We start from the raw sequence: 19333 nt of genomic DNA on the forward strand, positions 1-19333 counted from the left end.
GCCCCTTCAGTTTGCTCAACTGTGTCATCTGCACAGTAAAAGCATATTTGGGGGGGGGGGGGGGGGGATATACCAGCACTAAAATACAGGGGTTTGACACAATCTGAGCAAACTGGTATATATAGTGTATTGATTTCCCCTAAAATTTCATAATTGAGCCCTACAATTAGCCCTAATTTTTTGTCAACAAGTGCTGGACAGCCTGCAATGTGTGAACAATAGAAATTTTTTAACTTTTTCTTGAAAACTACTATTTCAATTCTTTTCAAATTTGTTATGAAGCATCTTTGGGATATGGGGGACATAAATTGTCAATTTCAGGACTCCTGCACCCCTAGGGCCTTAGGGGTCGGGCAAAAATTGCCCAAAATTGACCAATTTTAAAAAAAAATTCTTCTCTACAATCGCATGTTTAAGACAAAAGGCCCATGGGCCACATCGCTCACCTGAGTCACTTGGCTCAGATTTTTCCTAAATATTCGCATGTAAAATTTTTAACCCTATTGTGCCCCAACCTACTCCTGGGGGCCATGATTTTTTCAAAATTGAATCTGGAATATGTCAGGAAGCTTTCATATGAATGCAGGGGTCGAAATTCACTTTTTCTACCATAGGCTAAAATGAAAACATACAAGCTAAAATATAAATAATGAAGCAGTGCTCTTTTTTCATAGTTCTTTTTTAAAATCAATGATTTTCCCCATCATTATTGAGCCTAGTGGGTCAACAGGCATCGTTTGGACAAGTCACTAAGTTACGTAAGTCATATGGTGCAATGTTTAGGTCTCTTGACCACCACACCTCTAATCCACAACCTGTTTACCTCAGGTCTAGATCCAATGTCTTCCAATTTCATGCCACATCAGGGGTGTCACAAGTGATTTTTTAAAGCGAATCCCAGACATATGGTTTATAAGCAGCACAATCACGAGTTCCATGGACTTTTTTGATAATCGTCTACGTGCCGAGCAGTGCACTCGTGTCATCACTACAACCCGACATCAATAAGACAATATGACAATAAATTAATGTAGATACCACGTAGGTCATTCTGATAAAAATGACTACCGGAAGACTTGGTAAAACATAGACTCCGATTCTTTTTAGATAAATGAATAACAAAAACCTCATACTTGGAATTCAATTTAATCACCCCTATAAGTGGACAGGACTCTCGACACATGTCTATATTTTTCATCATAATGCGATGTCCAACCTCTAATGCATTTGTTTGACTCCGAGTTTCTTGAAAAAATCATAAAAGAAAAATCCGGATAGAAATGGTTGTTGAAATCGGTTGTTCATGTAAGCGTGTGTATGATTCTGAATGCAAGTTTAAGAAATGCGAATAGCGCATCACCTTATAATACGTATTCGATACGATCATGGTTTGTAAATCAACACTCGCTAAGATTTTCGAGTGTCCACTATTTTTACTCGCTATTTTTGAAATGTACTCGCATTTTGCGAGTATTTCTCGCTAATTTTGAGCCCTGGAATGTAAACTTTTCAGGCCCAGTGATTTTTCAGAAGATTTTTAATGATTTGTATGTAAAACTTTGATCCTCTATAGTCGCCTCATCTTACCCTGGGGGCCATGATTTTAATAAACTTGAATCTGAACTATGTCAGGAAGCTTTCATGTAAATTTCATCTTTCCTGGCCCAGTAGTTTTTAGCTCACCTGAGCTGAAAGAAAGCTCAAGTGAGCTTTTCTGATCGCATGTTGTCCGTCGTCTGTTTGTGAACTTTTTACATATTCGACTTCTTCTCCAGAACCACTGGGCCAATTTCAACCATCCTTAAGTGAAGGGCTTTCAAGTTTGTTCAAATGAAGGGGGCCATGTCATTTTTAAAGGGGAGATAATCGCAAAAATAGGGTGGGGTCATTTAAAAATCATCTTCTCAAGAACCACTGAAATTTACATGAAAGCTTCCTGACATATTGCAGATTCAAGTTTGTTCAAATCATGGCCTCCGGGGGTAGGATGGAGGCACAATAGGTGATCAAAGTTATACATACAAATATATAGGATAAATCTTTAAAAAAAATTCCTCTCAAGAACCACGGAGCCAGAAAAGCTGAGATTTACATGAAAGCTTCCTAAAATAGTGCAGATTCAAGTTTGTTCAAATCATGGCCCCTGGGGGTTGGATGGGGCCACAATAGGGGATCAAAGTTTTACATGCAAATGTATAGGCAAAATCTAAAACGTAATAAAGGGGGGAACATAATAACGGGGTTCCACTGTAGCACTTTTTCATAGCAAAACAAAATTTTCAGATTGAGAGCTATTATAACTTTAAATTTTGTGCATGGATGATGAATGAGTGTAGCATATAGTTAAAATGATGAAATCTACTGTACAGTGTAAAATAATAAAATCTGCACTTTGAAATGTTGAAATCTAGTGTTATGGTGAAACTACATTTACATCATACAATTTTTGCAGAACAACTGGATCTACTGAAAGCCTCCATCAATTATCCAGACAACTAAATGGACTCATATCAGAAGTAAGTCACAAAGGTCACAATTACTTTCTTTTAAGATGCTCCTGATTTCTTTTTTATAAACCCATATTATGTCCATTTGTCTGTCTGAAAGCTTTTTCATGTTCAGCTCAAATACTACCGTATATCAGGTTTTTTCCGCGAATCAGAGCCTAAAACAGTATATCAAATTTATGTGAATCAAATTTTCACTTTCAAAGTCATAGCGAAAATATAATTCATGGTTATATAAACTTACATGTATGAAGGAATTTGGAAAAAGCCAGCATTTGTTCGTATAACTCTTAAATTTTAATAATGCAGAAATTCAGTCAATGGAATGATTTACACAATTTCTGAGTTACTGTCGCAATTATAATCATATCTTAATATTGATAATATTCCTGCTTCTCTGGATCAATCTCTGACAATTTCGGGTTTTGTTTGCATGTAATCATAGAGCTTTGTCATCCATTTCACTCCAAGTGGCTTCATACGGGTGAGAGATAGATCGACCTTAATATGTACATACGGGTGAGAGATGGATCGACCTTAATATGTACAATTTGGCGGTATAGTAACATAAATCACTGTTTGTTATCTTCACCTTTCATTGTAACGTAAATAAGTAGATTTGCAGAAAATTTTGCAATGAACTCTGATATATCAACTGGACAAAGCTGTATTGCAAAATATTTATCGATATTTATTTTCAGTCATAAACCATGAACCGTTAAATGTATGAGTAGCTCAGGTATGATTATACATTGATTGAAGCAAGGAACTTGGCCCATTTAATTGGCTTGTCATTTATTAAATAAACAATGAGGCTTACATACCTGTTACCGTATATACTTGCCCATAAGTCGGTTCGCCTATAAGTTTTTAGGTTATTTTGGAGGGAGTTGCCATTAACCCATTTATAAGTCGGTCTCACTTTTTTCAAGAATCATTTGACAATTTCAAATCAATGCTCTAATGTTTTTACCTGTGATTCAAATAATATTTTGAGAAATGCACCGATATTTGATATTTTCCCCCAACAAATCAATTTCATATCAATGCTCTTATATATTTATCCTTCTTCTAATAATGTTTTGGGATATGACATCGATATTTCACTTTTTATTCTTAACAAATTAAACACTCACTATTTTGTTTACTTCGTCCATGTTTTTGTAGTTTAAATAATACTAGGCTATACATTACGCCATCAAGAACAATACTTATCTTCTTAGGACACTCGTATAAGTCGGACATAGAGTTTTGGACCAAAATTTAACTCCCAAAAATCTGACTTATAGGCGAGTATATATGGTATCTGGCACTTGTCAGATATAGGGGGAAACAAAGCACACTGAACACAGAACTTTCATCGTACTTTTACCTGTATGTTATATAACTCTATTACAAAAACAAAACTTTGTATCAAATTTACATTGATTTATTTTCCGTGATTTGGAAATCATCGCAAACAAAGCGGAAATTGGATACAGGTGGAAAAAACCTGATATACGGTATGAGACCTAGAATCATCAAACTTTGTCAGCTTATGCATCTTGGGTAAAAGGTGTGTTACATTTTAAAGTTTGGTCACTGTGACCTTTGATTAAGGTGATATGGCTAATTATTGCAAACCCTCATCTGACTCATAACTGAAAAATTATTTGGCCTAGAATTGTCAAACTTGGTCAGTTACTGCATATTAGGTAGAAGATGTGTCACACCCTACGTCAAAGTCGCTATGACCTATAATTTAAAATGGTATGGCCGTATTTCATTACCCTTTTTGGGCTCATGTAGGTTTGAGTGTTAGAATCAACAAACTTTGTCAATTGGATATTGAAACTCTTCACTTAGTGGTGTTGTTAAAATCACTACTTAGCCTATCATGCATACACTTGTGCATATTATGCCCCCGAGATCGAAGATTGTTTTTGTCCTGTCTAATTCTGTCGAGATCCTGTCTGAAACTTTAACCTTGTTAATAACTTTTGAACAGTAAGTGCTAGAGCTTTGATATTTCACATGAGTATTCTTTGTAACAAGACCTTTCCGTGTGTATCAACATTCTTGACCCTGTGACCTTGACCTACTTTTTGAAAACTTTAACCTTGCTAATAACTTTTGAACAGTAAGTACAGACCCTGAAGCGTACTAATACACCACTTGCACGAAACGAAACGATTCTTGCACGGAACGCTGAACGCTTTGCACGACATGCTGAACGCTTTGCACGGAACGCTTTGCATGGAATGATTTGCACAAAACGCTTCCCATTTCCTGAACGGTCTGCACGATTTGCACGAAACGGTAGGCGTGGCTTGCACGCTTTGTAAATGATTGTGAATGGTTTACATGAAACGGTAGGCGTGGCCTGCACGCTTTAATTATCTCAACCTGATTCAGGTCTTTACAGAGTGATTAAACCATGATATATATGCATAGTGCATGTAATGATAAACTTAAATGATTAAGAAGAAATGGTAATGAATATGAATGCTGGACAACTCGCCCCCAAGACAACTCGCCCCTTTTAGGACAACTCGCCCTCTCTCAGGACAAGTCGCCCCCTTCTCTTGAGACAACTTGCCCCCAATATTCTATATAAATATATTATCACATTTTATTTTTATTTTGTGTGTGTGTGTTATTTACACTTTTAACCCTATATAGATACGTATTTTTATTTCATACTTTAACATGAATGGTAAATTCTAATAGAATTATACACAGATTTGATTATTGCATTTCAGAAAAAGTTATATTTTTCATAAATCAATTGGCAAGAAAAATTATATTTGCTGATCTTCAGGTAATTGATTAAATATCTCCAATACTGAGAAAATTTTGGGGTTTTTTTTGGGGGGGGGGGGGGAGTGGGGTTTTGTTTTTGTTTTTATCGATATAGTATACATAAGTGTAAAGGTGAAGCATGAATATTCTGATACATGTAATTATCTTTTAATGCGTTTCTCAACTAATTCCCGCTGAAAAATAATAAAATTCCCATTTTAGAAATTTTATAACGGCTTTGCTTTACTGATTCTTTTTACGCGGGGTGATTCTTTTTACGCGGCGATTTCAAAGTGCAAAGAACTCTGATGATGAGTACCTCATAATGTTTGAAGTAAATTTATAACAGCTTGGGGGAAATCAAACAATTAGATTTAACAACAGACGCAGATTATTGATAATTATACTATGTCAGCTGTAGAACAAGCTAATACTCTCCCTATACCAAACGCTAGCTTGTTTCCGCTGAAATTATATATTTTACATGTAAATAAAAGTGATGATGAATTTACTGAACCCAAACACTGGATTTTCACTAAAATCTTTCGTCTTGCATAAAAAGACACGAAGTTCGGTGTTTATGTGAACACGTCTTATTGTCTGTGATGTATATACTATCTATAAGAAATTCATTAATTTCTGCTAAAACACCTCTTGGATTTAGACCAAAAATAATAATTGTAAACATGTATGATATGAAGGAGCGAGATATCTCAAGAGAGGGGGCGAGTTGTCCCGAAGAGGGGGCGAGTTGTCTTAGGGGCGAGTTGTCCCGATGAGGGGTCGATTTGTCTTGAGGGCGAGTTGTCCTGATACCATGAATATTATACCTGCCCGACATGGTATTACTTTTGTTTTGATTACAATAATTGTGTAAGCTGAATAAAGATTAATCAAAGACTGTTGGACAACAGGTAATGAAATATACACATGTCGAGAAAAAGAGAAAGACATGCAAAAACATCATCGTTGTAGAATGAAAATTAATCAACTTGCATATTTATTTTATGCTCTTAAACAATCTCTTAAATTAATTCATATAGAAAGAACAAAGTTCGCTTCTGTTTCATTATATACATGCATATCAGTCGGAGTGATCATAGCGTTAAAAAGCATGTGTAATTTGTATATTTCAAGACACTTTTTAAAAAAAAGGAAAACCAATTACACTTTTCTTAGAGAAAGAAAATGAATAAAGATGCATTTTTATAAATGTACAGTAATGCAACAGATAAAATAGAGGTTCTCGTCAGTCATGCCATCTCTGGGAGTCCGTATACCCATACGCATGGGCTTCGTGGTAACCTGTCGACGAAACGTGTCACCTGTCCTTATTTTAATTTATGATTTAAGAAATTGGAGTCGGAAGGGGAAATTGAGACAGTTTCAGACTACTACCCCCCCCCCCCCCCCCCCCCCACACACACACATGTACAGGTTTTCGTAATCGGACAATTTAAGCACCATTTTTTGTTGTTATCATATTGCTTGTCAAGAATTTTACCCAACTTAACCGGCAACATACCCCTTCTGATACATTGAAAAATATATGTAATGTTAACACGGGGCTCTATAAAGTTCAATCTGCAGTTTGGTCATACTTCGTCATTCAATAACTTATTTTAAAAAATAAAACAAAAATGTGTGTCTGGTTAGCGGTACTATGATACATGTATGACTATAACAATGACCTGTGTATAACTTGTACATTCCATGCAAATTCGAAGGGTTTTTTGCTTCAGGGTCAGTTAATCCGTGTATTTGAATCAACAGAAGTGCTTGGATTCTTGCGGAAAGTGTGAAATATATTGGGTCGGCGCAAGATACCCCTGATCTTAGACTAGATCTGATATCGCGCCGACCCAATATATTTCACACTTTTCATAAGAAGTCAAAACCCAGACTAGCTAAGGGCTGTTCCAGAAATGATCAAATGGGGGGGTCGGGCGGCAAATGATATTTTTTTGTGTGGGTGGTTGTATTTTTTCATATTTTAATTGGTCCGTGGTGGGATTGTTAATAAAATATTTATTATGGGTAGTGGGTAGTTTCTATTGTTTTATTTTGTGCCACGTGGGTGTTGAGTTTTCAGAATATTTTTATTGTCGCTCTTGTCGTGTTGGTTACAAAACATCGGAGGGAAAATTGAAAACGTGCTTTCGAAATGCTGCTTTCGAAATCGAAAGTAACATAGAACTATTCGAGTTGTCGCTCTTTGCAGCGCATAACTTTCCATTACGGCACTCTTCAAATTAGAGGCGCGTTTAATAGGGTCCCTTTGGACGTGATGGCAGCGAACTCTGTTCTGTAGATTATTACAGTTTACAGTGCATCGATTTTGGGAATATTTTGAAACCAATAGGTATTCCGTTTTCTAATAAAAATAGGCAAACCTTAGTTCATTTATACGAGGGTACCGATGCGTTATATTTATCAGTCGGTGTGATGGTGATATAGAGGCCTCCGGGCGCGGGCTCCATTAGAAGACAAACGATTCGTGGAAAAACATATCCATACCCATTTCATGATAATAGCATCGTTTGGACTCCCAATCTTTCCAACATTCCCGCCATAGATGCCTTTGATTGTTGATGTGACATCGTTTCTTCAGAACTACTGTGATACAATGTCGCACAGGCATTACCGCATCATTGACTAGAATGTTTGTCCCGAAAACCTCGCGAGATTTGTACCGTTTTCATTTTTAAAAATATTTTTGTGGTGGGTCTGGTTAGTTTTTTTTTTTTATTAGATGGGTCATTGTAAAATGAGTTTAATATGTTTTACGGCATGACCGTGTTTGAGGGCGAAGCAAAAAAGTTTTGGCATTAATATCTATATCCAAAACAGGACAAAAATAACCCGAAGTTATCACGAGGACAGAGCTGTATCAAAGCATTATAATTTTTGGACATTTGATCCGCCTATATATTGAACGCGGGAAATATAACGCAATCGATGTAAACAGTACATTGTGACGTCATATTCAGCGTCGTTATTTAGCAAATTTACAAACATAGTGTTTGAACCACTACAAAAAACATGGCGTTAATCGTGGAGTGATTATATATGATTAAGAAAATAAGATTTACATGCTTTTACGGATTTTATGTAACATCTCAGAACAACGTGAACTAGGGTAGACGAGATTCAAAATGGAGGAATACATGTCCACGCGCTAATATTCGAATCGACGCCATTGGTACCAAACTTTTCAAGTTCCATAGGTATGGTTTAATTTTTCATTATTTTCCTTTTAAACATGTATATACGTGTTACCTATAGGGAGAGCTCCGCTCTCACGGCCCTTTGGGCCGTGAGAGGGCTTCGCCCTCTATTAATTTGATGGGTCATGGGGTAATTTTTTATTTTTTTTTTATGGGTGCTTGGTATATACAAAAGGTGCCTCCCGACCCCCCCATGTATTTATTTCTGGAATAGCCCTAACCGTAATTTAGTTATACTGTGACAAAGAACCTACGAATTTGCATGGTATATATACATATTATACAAAAATCATTACTGTAACATTATCCAGACACTCTCGATGAACATTTTTTTAAATGAAAACTTCTATCAAAGTACATTGAACATAAGTCTCGGTCAAATGTAATGTACTCGGGATTTTAAAAACAAATCATTCGATGGTTTGTATTTTTGCTTCTATTAATTATGTAATAAATTAATTCCAATTTGTTAATCATCGACAGAGAGAGAGAGACAGAGAGAGAGAGAGACAGAGAGAGCACAACAGTAATTGTTAAATATCCCATGTATGCTTTTCATTTACTGAACATACTAATTCACATTCAAAACAGGAATTGCCTGCAAGTACGCATTATTTAAATATAGAAGTTAAGAATAGTTTAATGAACAAAGAAGACTAAAAAAAATTTCAAAACCAGGTTTTCTCATAAAAATAATATATAGTGTTTGGTATCGTTGGAATTGGCTCAAAATGCTGAAAAACAATATAAGTATCAGTATCAGGGGGGAAATATTGACATTTTTTTCTTTTCTTAGAATTCCACCCTTATCATGATTATTTGGCAGCTGTGTGTATTCGCAAATAACACACACCATAGAACATAATTTTTTTCGAAAATGTTTCGAATTTTTACAGTGGATAGTCCAGCTTTGTTTAAATTCAAAATAACTGATCGAATTCTGAGCGACAATCTATGTCCATCTTTCTTGGATGGGATAGCGGAATGACTTGCACGATTCTCGGGGCGTGGCTTGAACGGTCTTCACGCTTCTGTAGGCGTGGCTACTGCACGAAACGTTTCTTGCACGGAAATATTCTTGCACGAAACGGTTTGCACGCTTTGCACAGAACGGTGAACGGTCTGCACAGAACGGTGAACTGTTTGCATGAAACGAAATGATTCTTGCACGGAACGGTTTGCACGCTTTGCACAGAACGCTGAACGGTCAGCACGGAACGGTGAACGGTTTGCACGGAACGAAACGAAACGATTTAGAGGTGTAGTAGTACGCTTCAGGGTCTGTACTAGAGCTTTGATATTTCACATGAGTATTCCTTGTGACAAGACCTTTCCATGGGTACTAAACCTTTTGACCTTGACATTTGACATACTTTTTAAAAAAATTGACATTGGTCATTTTTAACTTCTAAATGGTAAATATTAGAGCTTTCATATTGCACATGAGCATTTCTTATGACAAGATCTTTCTACTAGCTGGTACCAAGATATTTATCCTTCATGGAGATTTTTAAAAGTTGGCATGACTATGTCCTTGTGACCTTGGCCATCTTTGGAAATTGACCATTATCAGGGGCATTTGTGTTTCACAAACACATCTTGTTTTTGATTGGATAATAGTTAAAACTTCTATAAATTTCTTTGAAAATTATGCCGGATACACATTTACTGTGACACTTAAATTGATAGATTGGCATGGTGAAAGTAACGGACCAGAAAGTGCATGCATATATTGTATTGATTTTGATTGGATGACGCCTTAACTTTTATAGCTAGCCAATAAATGAAGGAAATAAGGTGAAATTTTTACAGTATATAATGTAAATGTCTACTGAACAATTCAGTGGAACTTACTAAAACAAATGGCACCACTTTTTAAATGAGGGGATGTATGGGGAACATCTGTAACAGCCCCTGTTACAATTAGCATTATAGTTTCAACTGATTTTATATTATAGAAGCACGTAAATTTTGTAAACACACTACATAGTTATATGTAATCAAATTTGGTTCCTTTAATTTCAGCCCCAGCCAATGGAAGAGGACACTTCTGGTACTAATTATATGGAGGTATATACATGTATATATATATATATATATATATATAAACAAAGGCTTCCGAATGTTTAGGTACCCTTGATATGTATAATAGAGAAAGGCTTGTAACTCTTATTCAGTTTCGGCAAGTGAAAAATAATTAGACAAAGGCATTTGATATTGCATTATGTAGCTTTTGACATGCATGTAACTCATCTAGATTGTCACAAAATGTAAATAAAGAATTCTGTGTATTTCCGGAGGTATTTAAGAAATAAGCATTTGTGCTTCATGAAAAATATGCCTGCATCAAGCGTTGCAGTTCATATCCTCATTTTCATACCTGTTTGAATTCCCAAGATTCATATTAGAGGTGCCCTGATACATCATGATATTCATCTTGGCGATATACGGATCTATACACGTCTTTTAAATGACAATACCCGTCTTAGCGGTTTTCCAAAAATATCAGAATGTCACAAGTCAGGTATTTTTAGTCCGCCTAGCAGAAAATAAAAGTAGAACAAAATAACATGGCAGACTATAACATTAACAAAACTGACTGGAAGCAAGTAAGGGGTATGGTAGAGGTTTGGCTTGCCAGTTTACGAAAGGGAAAACAGTGCAAGAAACATTGATAAGACAAAATTTATTTACAAGCTGTGATATTTATTTTATTATTGTCAAGTAACTAGCTGAACCGAGTGATATTTTTTGTTTTGTTTTGAACTGAATAAGTTTGAAATCCTTTTTTGTACTTTTTTTTAGCTCACCTGAGCTGAAAGCTCAAGTGAGCTTTTCTGATCACCCATTGTCCGTCATCCATCCGTTCGTCCGTCCGTCCGTCTGTTCGTCTGTCTGTAAATTTTTGATACTTTTAACTTCTTCTCTAGAACCACAGGGCCAATTTCAACCAAACTTGGTACAAATCATCCTTGGGTGAAGGGGATTCAAGTTTGTTCAAAGGAAGGACCATGCCCCCTTCAAAGGGGAAATAATCACAAAAATGTAAAAATAGGGTAGAGTAATTTAAAAATCTTCTTCTCAAGAACCACTGGCCAGAAAAGGTGAAATTTATATGAAAGGTTTTCGACATAGTGCAGATTCAAGTTTGTTAAAATCATGACCCCCGGGTTGGATGGGGCTACAATAGGGGATCAAACTTTTACATACAAATATATAGGGAAAATCTTCCCAAGAACCACTGGGCCAGAATTGTTAACATTTCCATGAAAGCTATATTCTGACATAGTGCAGATTCAAGTTTTCTAGAATTATGGCCTATGAGGTAGGATGGGGGCACAATAGGGGATCAAAGTTTTACATACAAGTATATGGAGAAAATCTTCTTCTCAAAAACCATTGAGCCAAAGAAGTATACATTTCCATGAAAGCTTCCTGTCATAGTGCAGATTCAAGTTTGTAAAAATCATGGCCTCCGGGGGTAGGATGGGGCCACAATAGAGATCAAAGTTTTACATTTGAATATATAGGGAAAATGTTTAAATATGGGCCAAGGTGCTGCAGGTTAGCGTTGTGGCCCATGGGCCTATCATATTACGTATCGGATCGGCTAATAAGAATATCGTCCCACCCCTAATTCATATGCATATTGTTCACATCTGCATTGCTTTCATGAGCTCAAGGAAATTGCTATCATTACAGTTGGTAAAGATATCAATGACAAAAGCACTGAAAATGTAAATATTAAAGTATGAATTTTAAAAATTTGACCTCTTTACAGTAGTCAACATTAGTTTGGGCCCACTGAACTGTCCATTATTTCACATGTACACAAACGATATTTGCAATTCAAGGAACAAACTCTATTTGATAACATTTTGAAGTTTAAAAACTCATCTCCATTGGAAAATACACGTGTAAAATAGTTCCAATGGGAGAAACTTCCCTCAGCTGTACTTTACAACCTGCAGCCATTTTAAGGTAGCTCATTACACAAAAAAAAATTTAGTGGGTCGTTAAAACACCTCATATGAAGCATGATTTCACCAATATACATGAATTTTTTGTGATTTTTCCTGGAATGATAAAAAAAAGTGTTTTGCTAGCAAATAAGAGTTTCTAGAGTCCAAATTTCATATAAAATACTTGAGAGCTTGTATCACTCTTTCGATGGTGAAATCATACTTGATAATAGCTGCAGAACTGTAGCTCTCTGAAAAAATATTTTGACGGAACAGAGAGCTACAGTTCCACCCCTAATAAACACCTTCAATATACGGCGCACAAAAAGCTGCGCACGGTTGAGACCTGATATCGTTGTATTCTTGTGTTGCTGTCTCATAAATTTAATATGAAAAAATTCTTAACATATTTTCCTACTATAGTTGTGTCCAAACATACCTTCAAATATTCATTAAAGCCCCATACGACCCGAAAACTCCCAGCTTCAAATGAATTTGTTTGTTGACGTAGCCATGTTAGGTAACCGGGTCAATTCGAACCCTGTTGTTGTTGGTATATATTCATAAAATTCGTTATAAGTTATATGTTCGCTCTTCATTTATTATCAGCATGAATAATTTATAGAAATTAAAAAATAAAGTTTTTCTAAAGGTAAAATAAGCTCTTGATTAATGATAATGCTACAAAAGTCCTTAACACTCGTGTGAAAGGGATGGAGACCGAACCAGACTAATGAAAGCCGCATTTCCGTGAGTTTAGCTATTTGAATAATTATTATTTAAAGGAACTGGAATGATATATTATTTAAAATATTTAGCTAAAATAGTTGTGAGGATATTAGTTCACATCAAGAGGTTATTGTTCAAGTATGGAAATGAACCGGGGTTCGAATTGACCCGGTTACCTAACATGGCTACGTCAACAAACAAATTCATTTGAAGCTGGGAGTTTTCGGGTCGTATGGGGCTTTAATGAATATTTGAAGGTATGTTTGGACACAACTATAGTAGGAAAATATGTTAAGAATTTTTTCATATTAAATTTATGAGACAGCAACACAAGAATACAACGATATCAGGTCTCAACCGTGCGCAGCTTTTTGTGCGCCGTATATTGAAGGTGTTTATTAGGGGTGGAACTGTAGCTCTCTGTTCCGTCAAAATATTTTTTCAGAGAGCTACAGTTCTGCAGCTAACTTGATAAGAGGTGTTTTAACGAGCCATTGATTAGAATTTTAGTGTAATGAGCAACCTTAGAACATCTGTAATGAATAAATTCTTTAAAAAAATAATTTTGTTTGGTAAAGGTACTATGAGATCCATCAAAAAAGTAAGGAAAGTGGCATGGTAGATTTTTAACTTGTGTGTGCACAAACAAGCCAAGAGATGTGGTCAAATGGATGTTTATTGGCCTCTGGGTAGAAAACTAAAATACAAATAAAACATACGTAACTACTCAGTATATGTAAAAAAGCCTTTAAAAAAAAACTACAGTATATGCCATTCTAACATATGAAATATGTTTCAGTTCATGAGGACAGACCATGATTTACACTATGCAAAGAAATAGCGACAAACTGACACTTACACAATGACAATTGATACTTTGAAAATTTACATTAATTCCCATACTTATCAATCACTAACACAATATTGTACCATAAGCTTAAGATAAAGTTAACAATGCCAAGCCATATTTTACAACATACCAATTGCACAAGTAAAGAAATGCCATGTATCGAACTACTAAAATACTCATTGAAATGTATGTCTACATGAATGCATAATGTTGTAGGAGTAGAAATACCAACGTTTTAATAGTAATTGTAAAACATCTTACCCTTCGTGGGTGTCTAAATGGCTGCAAAATCCATCGTGGATCTGTACTTTTTATCAAAATACTGAAGTCTGAGGCGATAATACAATAAAAAACCAAATCTGGAAAAATTTCCGTATAGCGAACATTACATTGTGCGTACATCTTTTTTTGCATCACTGGGTATACCAAAGAGTTGATAAGAGTGGTTGTTATATTTAGATGCATAAAACCAAAGGTTTGTATTTCCTGTTGCACAAAACAGTCTTCTCAATTAGATCTGCTACATTGTCAATGTGTTGTTATCTCGCATCTATTGTCCTGTCCTGGCTTTGATTGATCTTACAGGGCAGTGTAGAGAAACTTTACTGAAATGTAATAGAGAACATTCACTCATACTTAGCTCAAGAATTTCTTTCTACCAGTTATATGTCTTGACCCTCAAGGTCAAGGTCACAGGAATTAAAATCATAGTCCGGTACATTTTAAACTATGTAATACTGGGATTGTAGAAGTTTGTTGAAGTACATTGTAAGCACGGTGGTGGTGGTGGGATGGGGATTGACCCATTAGTACAAATCTAGTTGATAAGAGGAAAGAATACTGGACAGATGGTATATATGTATATATTACTAAAAAGAAATGTATGTATCTGTACTAAAGGAAATGGTTAATGGCCGACATTTGTGCAGTTACTCCCCTTACACCGGAAGTTGGGGGCGTACTTGCGATTGCGGTCCTAAGCCTCGCATAAATAGCATTAACAAATAGTGCATAGTCAAGATTATGTTACCAAATTCATTATTATGCCGAGTTTTAACAGGTTGTATTATATCTATGACATAAACAAGGTTTAATTTCTTCGATTTTATGGAGAAAACCTTTTAAATTATGCAGTTTGTCAAATTGTAGAGTTGGGGTAGGGGGAGGGAATGTTATAGGTGTATTGAACGTTTATTTCTGTCCAGTTATAATGCAATTAATATCGATAATTTCAGTCGTAATCTGTTTTAAAAACAACAGACACCTAGAATTAAAGCACAGTGAAAGCATGTGATATAGTCAGGCATGTAGCATTGTTTAAAAAAGGAGGAAGTTGACTTCATAATATTGCCCGACAATTTATGACAAGTAAATTTTTAAAAATCCAAAGCTCAAGAGGGAAGGCAGCAAGGCTTGATCTTTTGGTTCCATTCATCGATTAGATTTTTTTACATTTCCACTATATCATTCACAATGCTGCTTTTTTAAGGGGGGGGGGGGGGGGGCTTCCAGCCTATCTACAGATCAATTTCTGCTCGTAAAAATATCCAACTTTGCATGTAATAATAAGAGGGGACAGACCCATTGTTGCTACGTGCCTGATAATTGTTTTTGCGCTCACTTGAGTAATTTAAGTGCAAGAAGAGCTGTAAGTTGATGTACACAAAATTTAACTTTCAAAAGATTGAATCACATGTGGAAAAAAAAATTTCAACTAAAATATTATACTAGAGATACCAATTCGAGATAATTAACATGTTCTGTTTATTGACACCTAGTGTACATCTAGCAACAAGTAGTTTGTTCTGTGTGAAAGGATAAATTGATGATGTACATGTATGCATTGGTTGCACATGTGTTTTAGGTATAACTTATATTGCATGTGTTTTGGTGGTCGAAAATATTGATAAAAATCATTAATGAAGAATTGCTGATATACTAAAGACACTCTGGTTAAAAGAAGGACTAGTTAATATTTACATACTTTCTTACATTATTACCATACACTGCGAGTGAGAAAACCACACAAGAGACACATACTAGTAAATGTAACCAGTAACTGAACTATTATTATTCAGTTACACTATTTAAGTCATTACACTTAATTCTTAGAAAAATTCCTTAACTGGCAATTGATTGCAATCAAAAATTGTAAATTTTCTATTTATTCCTTATATGACACCATCGACTGAAGACCACATTGTGGAAAATGTAGGCCATTGGTTGGGTATGTCTACGTGATCTGAATCAGTCTTAAAAGGGGTTTTGTCATTTGTCCTATTATGTAATTTGCTAATCATATTTTTTGTTTTATTTTTCAGACAAGAAACAAAGAATTAGCAAATCAGTTACAGAATCAGAGAGAGGAAAACCACAAATTGCACAAACAGGTCCAGCAAGCAGTTAGTATATTTTGATGTTAACATTCAGAAGTAGTAGTGGATCATATATAGCTTGGTGGTTTAAGAATATGACACTGATTACATGATTGAAATGTGTTAAACCAGAAACTCAATGTCCTAATAGTGGTTGTTGCAGATTTACTAGCTGTGACATCATAGCCTACTGAACTATGTTACGTCTTGTTAAGTAGGCTATGACATTATAGCTGGGTGTACATTATGTCAGATGTCACAGTGTAACCTGAGCAAGTGAGAAAATCGCTGAGGCGTTTTATTTTTAGCAATAATTGGTCTGCGTCCGTCATCATACGTCATCCGTTGTGTGTTATCAATTGAACATTTTTAACTTCTTGATAACATTCCAATTCTTTTCAAATTTGGTATGAAGCAACTTTGGGACAAGAGGGCCATAAATTGTAAAATTCAGGACTCCTCCACTGCAGGGGCAAAAAATGTAAAATATTGACCAATTTTCAAAAATCTTCTCTATACAACCGCACATGTGTAAGGAAAGTTAGATGCATATAGTGATGTAGATAAGGAAGGCCTCAACCAAATTTGTAAATTTCATGATCCCCAGGGTAGAGGTTCTGACTCAAGGGTATAGGGCTAAACTTGGTATTATATATTATTTATGTGTAAAACATTTAAAAAACATTTTCTATAATGCTATTGATACTAAATTGAAACTAAATGGATATTTAGAATGAACAGAGAGCCCTTTACAAAATTGTAAATTTCCTGATCCCAGGATTAAGGGTTTTAGTGTCATGGTGGGGCCAAAATGGTCAGTGATCAAATGTGTTAGCAATTGAACATTTTTAACTTTTTTTTTAGTTCACTTGAGTAAACTCAAGTGTCCTATTGCAATTGGTTGTCGTCCGTCGTGGTGCGTTGTGTGTCGTGCGTTAACAATTGAACACTTTTAACTTCTTCATGATAACTACCATTCCAATTCTTTTCAAATTTGGTATGAAGCATCCTTGGGACAAGGGGGGCATAAATTGTAAATTTCAGGACTCCTAGGGGTTTGACCCCATGGCGGAGCCAAACTTAGATTATGTAAACACTTAAATAACATCTTCTTTAGTGCTATTGATAATAAATTGAAACTAAATGGATCTTTAAAAATAGCAAATATTATAAATTTGATGATCCCAAGGGTAGGGGTTTTGGTATTAGGATGGGGCCAAAATGGTCAGTTATTAAATGTGTGAAGAATAGAATTTTTTAATTTCTTCTTGATAACTACATTTCCAATTCTTTTCAAATTTGGTATGAAGCATCTTTGGAACAAGGGGGACATAAATTGTATATTTCAGGACTCCTGCACCCCCGGGGCCTTAGGGGTGGGACAAAAACTGTCCCAAATTGACCAATTTTCAAAATTATTCTTCTTTTGAACTGCACATGTTTAAGGAAAACTAAATTTCATGATCCCTGGGCTAGGGGTTCTGACCCCAGGGTGGGGCCTAACTTACTATATAGTGTTTATGTGTAAAACACTTATATAACATCTTCTTTAGTGTTATTGATACTAAATTGAAACTGAATGGATATTTAGAAAGAGCAGGTAGTCCTTTACAAAAATAGTAAATTTGATGATCCCTGGAGTAAGGGTTCTGACCCCAGGGTAGGGCCAAATTTAGTATAATTATAGTATTTATGTGTAAGTTTGCTGATACTGTATAAAATCTAAATACATACTTAGGAATAGCAGAAAAGGATGTACAAAAAATGATGAATTTCACAACCCAGGGTTTTGACTCTAGGATGGGTCCAAATTAGTCATATCTTTTGGTGTTTTAATGTTAATACACCTATTATATTATGTAAAGCCTTTCATCAGTGTAAGCACTTTTGAGGACAGTAAAGTTTTAAAAATGCATCTTGATTTATACTGTTGCTGAAAATTAGAATTTAGCTTAGATATTCAGAACAGGAATTTTTTTTCTAGATTTCATAACCTTGGGAATAGTGATACTTTTTCACTAGTACTCAATTGACTGATAAGGCCTGTGGGCCTCTTGTTTATATTTTTGGTTTCTTCTCCAGAACCACTGGGCCAATTTCAACCGAACTTGTCAAAAAGCATCCTTGGGTGAAGGGCTTTCAAGTTTGTTCAGAGGGGAGATAATAAAAAAAATGCCAAAATAGGGTGGGGTCATTTAATAATCTTCTAAAGAACCACTAAGCCAGAAGAGCTGAAATTTACATAAAGCTTCCTTACATAGTGCAGATTCAAGTTCGTTAAAATCGTGACTCTCAGGTTTAGGATGGGACCACAATAGAGGATCAAAGTTTTATATACAAATATATAAGGAAAATCTTTAAGAATCGATCTTCTCAAGAACCACTTGGTCAGGAAAGCACAAATTTACATGAAAGGTTCCTGGCATAGTGCAGATTCAAGTTTGTTAAAATCATGACCCTTGGGGGTAGGATGAGGCCACAATAGGGGATCAAAGTTTTACATGCGAACATATTAGGTAAAATCTTTGAAAATCTTCTTCTGAAGAACCACTGGGCCAGGAAAGTAGAAATTTACATGAAATCTTCCTGACATAGTGCAGATTCAAGTTTGTTAAAATCATGGCCGCCGGGTTAGGTTTGGGCTACAATAGGGTCATTACATTACATTTAAGAAGGTATGCTACACCAGGGAAATTTGATATGGATGAAAAGTGGAGAATATGTACAATAATATTTTGAAATTGAAAATTTTCAAATTTTTAGTCAAAAAATACAGTTTTAGTTGAAAGCAATCTGAGAAAAATTTAAAACCCCTGCTGGACTTGAACATGCGATCTACAGTTCAGTCATTGACGTGCTAACCTACTGAGCTACTCAGCTAGGCAAGAAATTTTTAAATGAA

The 19333-nt window shown here is 35.4% G+C and overlaps 1 protein-coding gene across 5 annotated transcripts in view; it reads left to right on the top strand.

Moving 5' to 3' along the window:
* Nucleotides 1-19333, top strand: part of LOC125679484 (golgin subfamily A member 2-like) — a 146220-nt gene that overhangs the window by 23539 nt on the left and 103348 nt on the right. For 4 of the 5 annotated variants that reach the window (XM_048918738.2, XM_048918739.2, XM_048918741.2 and 1 more), the window contains exons 4-6: nt 2453-2516; nt 10541-10585; nt 16378-16458. In XM_048918738.2, the coding sequence (XP_048774695.2) occupies nt 2453-2516; nt 10541-10585; nt 16378-16458 (190 nt within the window). Of the gene's footprint in view, nt 1-2452; nt 2517-10540; nt 10586-10643; nt 16284-16377; nt 16459-19333 lie in introns of those variants that run through there. The other variant, XM_048918743.2, reaches the window with a different exon arrangement.

Source organism: Ostrea edulis, chromosome 2 (genome assembly GCF_947568905.1).
Source record: "Ostrea edulis chromosome 2, xbOstEdul1.1, whole genome shotgun sequence".
NCBI lineage: Eukaryota > Metazoa > Mollusca > Bivalvia > Ostreida > Ostreidae > Ostrea > Ostrea edulis.